This window comes from Myotis lucifugus, unplaced genomic scaffold, assembly GCF_000147115.1.
Source record: "Myotis lucifugus unplaced genomic scaffold, Myoluc2.0 scaffold_367, whole genome shotgun sequence".
Taxonomy (NCBI): domain Eukaryota; kingdom Metazoa; phylum Chordata; class Mammalia; order Chiroptera; family Vespertilionidae; genus Myotis; species Myotis lucifugus.
Window position 1 is genome coordinate 623,401 of NW_005871415.1, and position 11,254 is coordinate 634,654.

The following is an 11,254-nucleotide window of genomic DNA, read 5'->3' on the forward strand; positions in this document are numbered from 1 at the left end:
ACACGGCTCTGCCAAAACCTTGATTCTGAACTTCTTGCTTCTAGAATTGTGAGAGGATAAATTTTGTTGGCATAAGTCACCTAGCTTGTGGTACTTTGTTAGGTCCATCCTAGGAAAGTAGCATAAGGGCCAAAATCCGGGCATCTACCACATAGCAGGTCTTAGGGGCCAGGTACTCATTCCAACAGGAGCTCAACTGGACTTCCCTGTTGTCACAACTCTCCCTCTGCCCATGCTTCTCCCCAGACTCCGGAGGAGCCAGGCACAGCAAGGCCTATGGGGGAGAGGGGTGGAAAGAGATGAGCTTAAGGGCACACACCATTCTGTCCCACCTGAGCTGGGGGAAGGGCCACTGCTTCGAATGAGATATGAGCTGAAAAATCAAGACAAAAGAAAGTTCGAGTTGAGATGGGACTGGAATATTTTTTGCAACCTGAAAATGACCAGAATAAGATCCCACCATCCATTTGGGCTTTTCCAGAACACTTAGCTCAGCTTCTCAGAAGTCTTGCATTCCTCTTCTCCAGGGACCGAAACCTAACCTGGAGCCCAGGTCACTGCAGGGAAGTGATCCAGGTTTCAAGGAATTTCAAACACTCTTTTAGGCAACAGCTTTGCTTGGAGGCTGGCCAAAATAGGTCACACACTGGCCCGGGAAATCTTCTGTGTTTGGGGAAATGCTTTCAGAGAGAGGAAGACTTCTGAGCCTATGGGCTGTGGGCCAGCTGCCAGTGTCGGTAGAGCCAGCTACCTGTTTCAGGGCTTGGGTGCCTGAGGCCAGGCTGTGGGCCTTTGTCCTGGCCGGTATGGGGAAAGTAGCTTACCATCAAGGGTAACTGCAGGCAACAAAAACCCTCTAGTGGTTTCTAGACCAGAAGCAAGACAGTGCAGGAAATTAGGTGCTTACCCAATTATCTGAAGGATGTTGAGGACAGGGGCTCTAGACTGGGTTTCCAGAAGTGTTTGAAGAGTAGCTGGGATTTGTTTAACCAGGTTTGTAAGACACACCATCATGGAAGTGACTGTCATGAGGAAGCATATTATCCTCACAGATCCCTGGAAACAGTAGGCGTGGGACACTATGCGGGGCCACACAGGGCCAAGGTCATCAGGAGGCAGAGGGAACAAGGAAGAAATGTGGACAGAGCCTCTACCATGGTTTTCACAAGCCTGGAGGTGGCGAGTGAGAGTAATTGCAGTGGGCTCTGGGACACAGGGGCTGACCCTAGCTGTCTAGTGCCTGGCCTTGCATATGAGAGCCTAGAGAAGAAGTGGTTGAGGGCACGGGCTCTGGATTCACAGGTCAGCCATTTGCTAGAATTTGCCAGCTCTGGGAAGGGCAATCCCTCCAGAGTCAACAAGGCTCAAGGTGTCAAAGCATCAAAAGTACAAAATAAGCCCGGCTAGCGGCATGGCTCAGTGGTTGAGCGTCCATCTGTGAACCAGGAGGTCAAGGTTAGATTCCCAGTCAGGACACATGCCTGGGTTGCAGGTTGGATCCCCAGTGTGGGGCATGTAGGAGGCAGCTGGTCAATGATTCTCTCTCATCATTGATGTTTCTATCTCTCTCTCCCTCTTCCTTCCTTCCTAAAATCAATAAAAATATATTAAAACAAAACAAAACAAAATAAGAGCCCTAGTCAATATGGCTCAGTGAATAGAGCATCAGCCTGCAGACTGAAGGATACCGGGTTCGATTCGTCAAGGGAACATGCCCGGGTTGCAGGCTGGATCCCAGGTGTGGGGCATGTAGGAGGCAGCTGGTCGATAATTCTCTCTCATCATTGATGTTTCCATCTCTCTCTCCCTCTTCCTTCCTTTCTGAAATCAATAAAAATATATTTAAAAAAATACAAAATAAGAGACATGGTTAATACTCTTACTACTGCCGAATTGACCAGCCGGGTGAGAAATGGCTTCTGCAACATTCTGAACGGCGAGGAAATGGAAAGTCACACGAGTGGGTCCGAGACAGAAAAGGGAACCAGACAGGTGCAGCCACTGTGGAGAACAGTACAGAGTTTCCTCAAAAAACTAAAAATGGAACTTCCATTTGACCCAGTGATTCCACTTCTAGGAATATATCCCAAGAAACTAGAAACACCAATCAGAAAGGATATATGCACCCCTATGTTCATAGCAGCACAATTTACAATAGCTAAGATTTGGAAACAGCCTAAGTGCCCATCAGCAGATGAGTGAATTAAAAAACTGTGCTGTAAAAAGGAAGGAATTCTTACCATTTGCAGCAGCATGGATGGAACTGGAGAGCATTATGCTAAGCGAAATAAGCCAGTCAGAGAAAGATAAATATGACATGATCTCACTCATTTGTGGATTATAATGAACAACATAAACTGATGAACAAAACCAGATTCAGAGACAGAGAAGCATCGATCAGATGCTCAAACCTCAGAGGGAAGGTAGGGGAGGGTGGGGGTAAGGGAGAGAGATCAACCAAAGGAGATGTATGCATGCATATAAGCCTAATCAATGGACACAGACTCCAAGGGGGTGAGGGCATGAGGGGGGTTGAGGGTTGGAGGGCAATGGGGGGGGATAAGGACACATATGTAATATCTTAATCAATAAAGAAAAAAAGGCGGGGGAATAGGTACATATCAAATTATGAGCCAGGTGTGTGGTTAGATACCCTGGGGCTCCAGAGAGGAGAAGGGCGTTCTCAGGACAAGAACAGGTGTTCAGTAATTAGTAGTTTGCCCTGCCCTACTGATAGGGCAGAAGGTATCTCTGATCATCTCTCATTATGGGCCACTAATTTAAGATCTTCTAGGTAGTTAAGGGTCAGGGGTGCAAAATTTCTCTAGAGACCACAGGGTCTCAGTTGGTTGGCTTTAGCTCAAATAATGGCAGTTTTGCGGGAAATTACATTTTGAAAGAATTCCAACTCCCTGCTGCTCGTCCAATCCTGGGAATGTGTTCCTTTGAACTTGCTGCTTCCCCGAAGCCTCCAAGTCTTACCTATAAAAGTAGACATGACAGAAATGTGAGTGCAGGACGAAGGAACTGAAGCGCCTACAGTCCTTTAGCGGTGTCCAGACGTGGGGAGAAACCCCCACAAACACAAACGAGTCCCACTCCTTACAACCTCGCAGGCCCCTCGAACAGCCCGTGGGCTGTGGTTGCAGGCTCTTGGTGAGCTGTAAATGGCTAGTCTACTCAAAAGTAAAAGCTTATTATCCTTTGGTCAAAACAGCAGAGGGGAAATGACCCGGTCTAGGGTGACCCCCAGGGGCTAGGGGGCTGCCTTTTGAGTGGAGGCTGAGTTCATGGACACAGAGAAGGTTCTAATCCACAGTTAGGGTCTCTTTACTGCGCTGAGCAGCCACAGCCTCAGCTTTTTTAAACCAGGTCAGCCCTTGCCAGGGGGCTGTTGTGCGACCCAATTAAATAGTGGGAAGTAAAAGGACTTTTGCAAAGAGGAGGAAAGACGACAACGAGAGCAGTCATCTGTGCTAAAATGACAGCTCATTAATGCGGGTTTAATTAGGTGATCGTAGGAGTTTAACTTTCAGTGGTACGAGGGTGTTCTCCTCAGGGGACCCTGGGGACTAACTCAGGGTGCTGGGTAAGAGGCCTGGGTTTGTCTCCATCACTAGCCAGGTGTGGCAGGGCCGGTTATCTAAACCTCCCAGGCCTTGTTGTCCTACTTGGAAAATGAAAGGTATTGAGCTGATTTCCTCCATTTAAGAAATGGATGGGAAACCCAGTCCCAGAAAGTATGAGGTCCCCCAGAAATACAAGGGTTAGCATCATCACATCATGATCATTTGTTTCTCTCAGCTGGCAGTCCAGGGGAGCCCAACTTTGCCAGAGAATGGAGGTTTTGTTTCTGTTTATCAATTCTTTATTGGCCACCATCTCCCAAGGACTCAAGGTAGCACATAAAGACACATGCCTAGTACAGCATCATTCCAGAAAATACCGCCGCGAGTCTCAGAGGCCATGCTCATAGGCAACACAGTGCAGTGATTTTTTTTTGGGGGGGGGGAGGGAGTTGTCTTCCTGCTTCGTTTGTTGAGTTTATGAATGGAAGATAATAAGTAAGATTCCTTTGTTCAGGGAGTATACATCTCTGCAGTGTCCACAAAATGTGTTAGATAATCTCCCCTTTACGGGCAGAGTCGCAAAGGCATCATGGGAATGGGACCCCTTCTGTGTCCATCCTCACTGACCATCACCTTCATGACAAGGAAGCTGACACCTCAAAGGGACAGGAGCCGGATTTCACTGTGATATCAGGAGGGGGCACCATCGAAGACACGGTGGAGTGCTCCTTCAGTGGACGGTGAAGGCCACCGGTGAGAACAGAGACTGTTCTCTGAACATAAAGGAGACTGAGCCCAGCCCTCCTCTTAGGGGGTCTTGTGTCCAGTCTAGACAGAATGGGGATCATTTCGTGCCCGACTGCTCTGTCCTCAGCCTGTTGGGGCCCCGACGATGGAGGGGAGTGAGAGGATGCTGAGTGCTGTATCGCCCGGGCAGCACCCAATATGTCCGATGCTCTCCATGCCTTGGCCCCTGGACAATGACTCAAGTTCAAAGCCATTGGGGGAAATATCCAGAGGACAAGTGTCAGCAGAACTTCGTGGAGCATTTGCAATGACTGTGCGTGAAAAGACACCAGGAAAACGTGTCCTCCAGGAGAGAAAATCGCAGGGACACAGTCTCAACATGAGCACAGCTGGAGAAACAGCGCCAAGCCAGGCGAACAGCCCTGTGGTGGGTTGGCCTGTGGGTGGAGAAATGCACTCTGGGAGGAAAGGCTGCTGGAAGCTGGACCTGGGAACGCCTGACCGAGAGTAACTCTCTGCTATGGGCCAAATGTGTGTGCCTCTCCCCACCCGCCTCCCCCATGTATATGTTGAAATCTGTTAGTACACACAGACCCAAGAGAAGACCCCTGGCCTGAAACTCTACCTCCACAAGCAGAGGGCAGCGAAAGACGGGAGAAAGAGCTGGGCACTCCATTCTGGTAATTGACCGAGTTTATTAAGGAAACTTATGTACAAGGCACACTTTGGGCAGCTGCAGGATGAAATGGGTGTCTGCACCTCTTGGCCAGAGCCGAGGAATAAGGTAAAGGGTTGGGGGCAGTCCCGGGTACTAGTACGTGGATGCTATGAGGTGCACGAAATCACTTGACTTGTTTGACCAGGTCAGGACACTGGCCTGTCTCAGGATCCAGCACAGTGGGAGGCTGAGAGGGGGACTAGTTTATGTCAGGACGAGCGCTGATTACGATCAGATACTCACCCAGCTGCTGCTGGAAAACACCTGCTCACTCTCTCCCAGCAGCTTGAACTGCTGGTCTCTGCCTGAATGAGGCTCCTTCCCAGCTCACATATCTATCACTTTTTTTTTTCTTTCTCTTTAAAATATATTTTTATTGATTTCAGAGAGGGAGATAGAAACATCAATGATGAGAATCATTGATCAGCTGCCTCCTGCGCACACTACACTGTGGATCGAGCCTGCAACCCGGGCATGTGCCCTGGCCGGGAATCGAACTGTGACCTCCTGGTTCATAGGTCAACACTCAACCACTGAGCCACACTGGCCAGGAATGTATCACCTCTTAGAGGCCTCCCTGACCGGCCAGTGTCAGGAAAGCATCATGTCCCTATTATCATATTACCTTGTTCTCTCCACAGCATCCATCAACCTCCTCAAACCTCAACTGCTCCCACGTGTATTCTCTGGTTTCTCCACTGTAATATATGCTTCTAAAGAGAAGAACCCTGCCTGCCTTGTGTGCTCCATCTCAGGATCCTAGAGCAGAGGTCACACTCTGTGAGCCAAAGGAATTCTCACAAAGGGTGCTGGTGCTCACCTGCTCCACCTGGTGGACTGTGTCCTTTCCTCCGTTCTCATCTTGGCTTGGTGATCAGAGCTCTGGAGCATCATGTGGTGCCTGGACCCAGTGCTCTGTGGGCTCTGCATGGCTAGTCTGGAAGGTTCCACAGCTGTGGGAGGGGTGGAGCCTTGAGGGTATGGTGGGCGGAGCGCTGGCGTTTGAGGACATCTGGAACCCCTGGTTCTGTCCAGTTACCTGGCCTTGAGCAAACGACATTAGTCAGAAACAGAATTTGGCCCCAGATTCTATTTTCGTCTCTCCAATCTTTCCTGGGAGAAGCAGATGGAGCTGTTTTTGGCCCCCTAATTCTCAGGTCCAGGTCGGGGCCAGCGGTTCTCAAACTTGAACATGCGTGCGAATCCCCTGGAGGGCCGTAAACACAGGTGGTTGGGCCCCCTCCCAGTTTCTGACTCAGCAGGTCTGGGTGGGACCAAGAACCTGCATGTGTAACGTGTTCAGATGTTGGGCTGCTGCTGGTCCAGGGACCACACTTTGAGGACCACTGAACTAGGCTCTGAGGCTTCAGGCAATGATGGTCAACACAATGTGGATTCGTACAGCACTATGGCATTCGTAACCCAAGTTTCAGATGCATTCTCTTTTGCTCCTCCCCAAACCCTGAGAAGTGGGTATTAGGCCCAATTTACAGATGAGCAGACTGAGGTTTGCTGTGTCACACAGAGCAAGTCCTGGCTCCAACACCAGCTGGCCCTCTCCTGTACTTCCTGGAGGGGTGAACATCCTACACATTTGATATCCACAAGGTCACTGTGCCCTACATCCCAAGTCCTATTAGTCTGGCATGAATTACGGCAGTTGCCTCCTTAGGGGGCCTGTGCTTCCCCCTCTTCTCACAAGCAGCATACAGCACAGAGGAATGGATGGGGTTTCACTCTGCTCTGATGGGTGCTCCTGTGTGATCTTGAACAAGTTATTTAACACTTTATAGTTTACAGTCGTTTTTTTCCATTTATCCTCTCATTTGGTAGATACCGCAATCCAACTTCAGATTCCACTTACGCTCCCCCATTGCCTATGGGATCAAGCCCAGGATTCTTGGTAAGGCATTAAAAGCTCTCCAAGATACAGCCCCTGCCTCCTCCTCCGGTTTCCCTGGAATAAAGCTATCCCCCTTCAAGTGTTCTCAGCATGTGGGTTGGCACTTGCCAGGCACTCAGACACGTACCATGAGTGGAGGAAGTCCAGTGCTGCTCTTTGGACATATGAAGTCCTTTTGCCTCCACGTCTCTGTGCTGGCGGGCTATACTTATCTGCTCTGACTGTGTACCCCACTTTCCTGAGGAAGAAGGGGCAAGGCATGGCTGTTTGGTAGAGCATCTGATCAAAGAGGACTGTGCCACTGATGAGCATGCTCAATGTTCAGCTCAAGACGGACCAGGGTGCCGGGAGGCTGACCATACAGTAATCTTTATCTTTTTCCCTAAAAACAATAGTAAACGTGAATCCAAGAGTATTTCAGAAGCACAGGTTTTAGAGAGTCAGGCCTAACCCTCACTCCTTCTATATGAAGATCTCTCACTGGGCCCTTTCAGAGTCCCTGGCATATGGACGTGGGCTGTGATAGCCCCTCCATACTCCGTGGCTTGGAAACGAAGGCATGCTTTGCTCTCTCGCTGTAGGCAGAGCTGTGTGGAAGGCTCTGCAGAGGCCTCCGTGGGCCCAGGTTCCTTCCCTGGGTGCTGAGAGCGCCAAGCATTTGTCTGCATGGCTGGCTGAGGGCACACCACTGGGTTCCAGCTGGTGGGAAGCAGAGAGAAGGTGGAAGGGACCTGAAATGGCATACACCCCTTCAACTTCCATCCCTCTGTGAGGATTAGTCCCCTGGCCACGTGGAACAGCAGGACGGACTCAGGAAAGCAGTCCCCAACTGGACAGCTCGGTGCCCAGCTAGCACTCTGTCTGTATGGACAACCAGGGTCTTCAGTAAAGGAGCATTTTCTTATTTCTTTGTACTTTATAGAGGCACTTGAAACTGCTACTCAATTATCTTTTTAAAGCAAATTCAATAGGAAAAAAAATAAGACTTAACTTACATAAAAATGTTAAACAACTGGATTTATTTCAGAATGAAACCAAGCGGAGACCACCTGGGCTCAGCTATCTCCAGCACACTAGTTCGCTGACGCGTTTGCTATGGGCCTCCCCCAGGAGGACAGGGACTTTGTCCACTGCTGATCGCAGCATCCAATAGTCCTGACACACGGGCGATTAATCAATCTCCACTGAAAGAAAAAATAAAGCTGAGACATTTCACAATGCAGTGGTTTTAAATTATTTTGTGATGTGTGTGCTCTGCTGAGTCACCGAGAGCAGAAGAAATATTTTTGAGGACCTAATGATAAGAAGGTTCTACCATGTGTAAAGAATATAACATCCACATGCTAGACAAAATACAAAAGTACCACGTACCAAGAAGATCTGCACAAGCTCCTGAATGACCCTGTGTTACATTTCAACTCCAAAGGAAAGCTAGTAAGAGTCTGACCTTATGTTGTGGCTGAGATTATTTTTAAAACCAAAGTACTGTCTTTTAAAAATATATATATATATTTTTATTGATTTCAGAGAGGAAGGGTGAGGGAGAGATAGAAACATCAATGATGAGAAATGATCATTGATCAGCTGCCTCCTGCACGCCCCCTACTGGGGATCGAGGCGGAAACCCAGGCATGTGCCTTGGGAATCGAACCATGACTTCCTGGTTCATCGGTTGATGCTCAACCACTGAGCCACACTGGCTGGCCCAAAGTCCTGTCTTAACTCCCAGATGTGAAAAGCATATTGTGTGACATTCAAAACACTTGTAAAATGCAGGTCCCTTCATGTACTGACAGATATTAAATGGTCTATGATCGAGACTCAGCCTTTTGTTTCCTAAAGACAAATTCAAACATTTTGCCACCATTATGACCAAAAGAATAATTCAAATTAGTCCTGCCACTTGTAAATTAGAAATAAATTCTTACAGAATGGGAAATTCACTCTACCAAATATAACAGTAAACATCATGAAAATAAATTCAGTGACCTTTTTAAAAAAGATTACAAAATTGAATTTATTGAGTTTCACACAAGATGCACTTATAAAATTAGTACTGAATGCCATTTTGACAGAAGAAATGAACATCATTCCGAACACCCAATATATCCTGCAAATGAAATTAAAATCTTGCGGAATTGACAGCACAGTCACAGAATAATTCGAGCTGAAGTGAAAGATACAACCCTGTCATATTCTTGCTCTGATTAGGGCTCTGTTTGGCAAAGTTTTCCCCAAAACTATTCCTATTCATTGTGGACATTGTTCTTTTTGGTGGAGAAGAGAAGATGAGAACAAAAAGTAATTCTAAAATGGTGCTTCATTGAAACACACAAAGCAACTTAAAAGTCTTTTCATTTCTAACGCGAAGTACTTCGCGGTCTCACAAAAGCATTTCTGTACAGTTTCCTTTTATCCCACGTGAACATTAACCTTCAGATTTCTTCACTTAACGCAAAACATTAAAATTCACTTGTATGTCACATGAAAAGCCAAAGCATTCAAGCTAGCTTTACGTTTCACCCAGGAAACAAACCCCCTAAAATTTACCTCTGCACATCATGTGCCTGAAATAGCAGCACAGGAGCCGAACTTCAGAATGAAAAGGTCAAAGGAAAGAACAGTGACATCTGGACACTCTGAAATTGGAGGCTGCAGAATTTTTATAAAGATGCAGGAAGGGTTCTTAAGCTAAAATGTAGTGGGAAACAGCTTGTCTTATGAAGCAGGCCACAAACTAATAAGCAAGCAGACATGGAATCTTGACCTCAACCAACCAAAAAGCACCTTTTGGTTGCTGTTCCCAACATCTACACACAAACTCGTCCCCACGCCCAGTCAGCCACCCACACCCCTCACTGGCTTCCTCCCCCAGCGCAGGCACATCAGGCAGTGCCGTCCCGCACAGACGCTCCCACAGGACACAGGCCAGCCCAGGCACAGGCACAGGCACTCCAGACAGAAAGGCTAATGCACTTTATAAGCCTGAGCAAGACGGCTGCTCAATCCACTTATTTACTTTAAAATTGTCACTTAAAAATCTCAGTTACAGGTTGACACCTTTGAATTGAGTACAATTCTTTAGCCGATTCAACACCAAATCCTTTTAACTGTAACAATTGATGAAGCAATTAGTTTTAAAGTGTAATCAGTTATCTATACATTAAAGTTAACCCTGCTCTGCTTTTTTCAGTATAAAAAGTACGTCTTTGTAAGGTAATTTCTATTTCATCCACTGCAATTAAACAATACACGGCTCACATTTTGCTTTAAAGAGTAAACTGAAAAATTATAAACATTTTCTCAGTGATGCATAACCTTCATTAATTAATATTTTTTAAATAGACAAAATGGCTTCGGGCTTGTTTTCCCCTATAAAATGCTACTATTCATCATGTCTTATTTAAGGTAGCCTTTTATTCTGATTAATTCAGATACATCTTCCAGGATTATTCTGTGGTGAGAATATTTATCTTGACTTAAGTGTAATTACTTCTTTAAATGCTTTGGCAGATGAAGCAGTTTGAAACTGTCTGTGGAACTAGTATGGGACAGGGCAGGTAACGTTGTGGGGAAAGCTTCTGTTTCCCAGGTAGATCCCCTTACACTGCAGAGGCCGGCGGCCAGAGCAGATGTTCTGGAAGCACAGACGGACCGAGCTGAAGTGATTCGAGGTTGTTCCCATTGGGCCGGAGTGACTGCTGCTTCTCGGGGGAAGAGGGGCTCCCCACGCCATCCAGGCTGGAGGTCACTGCTGTTCCGTGACCTGACCTTCAACCAGGCCACATTACTGGAAGAAAGCTACTCAGATTTGCTTTCTGTTAATAATTTAAGTTTTAAATAAATATATAAGTGCCACGTTTCGCATCTGTCCGCCCTGGCAGCACTGTGGCTGCCCCAGGCCTCGGCGCTTGGCACAGGGAGCCGCAGAACTCAGTCAATTCGGTTTCCGCAAATTGTGAACCTGTCTATGTCCAACAGATCTTTCTTTGAGGACCTGTGCTTCAGTTCAGAGTTTTCCTGCGTTATGTCTTTCTCTTCACCGTCTGGAGTTGTCAGGAACTGGTCAGAATTACTTGTCACAAGTAACGGTATGACATTTTCCTTCTGATGGCTAGGCTGGTTGGTGACAGAGGCAGACAGGGTTTCTTCTGTGGAAAAACAGGGCCTTTAGTTAGAAAAGGATTTCCTCCAAACATACTAAAGATGAGCGTACCAATACCATGGTACTGAACAAAAGTGTAATGATAACCAAACAGCACATTGCAGAAGCAGCCATCTATCCTATATAATAAAAGAGAAAACTGTAAATTGACC

General features: G+C 47.1%; 1 protein-coding gene across 5 annotated transcripts in view; it reads right to left on the reverse strand.

The window, feature by feature from the left end:
- Positions 1-2,588: 2,588 nt before the first annotated feature.
- The window catches only part of TAPT1 (transmembrane anterior posterior transformation 1), a 59,588-nt gene continuing 50,922 nt past the window's right edge, over positions 2,589-11,254 (reverse strand). For 2 of the 5 annotated variants that reach the window (XM_014466923.1, XM_014466925.2), the window contains one exon: positions 8,928-11,088. In XM_014466923.1, the coding sequence (XP_014322409.1) occupies positions 10,871-11,088 (218 nt within the window). In that variant the 3' untranslated portion in view covers positions 8,928-10,870. Of the gene's footprint in view, positions 2,983-4,991; positions 6,079-8,927; positions 11,089-11,254 lie in introns of those variants that run through there. The other 3 variants (XR_002832324.1, XM_023765013.1, XM_023765012.1) reach the window with 3 other exon arrangements.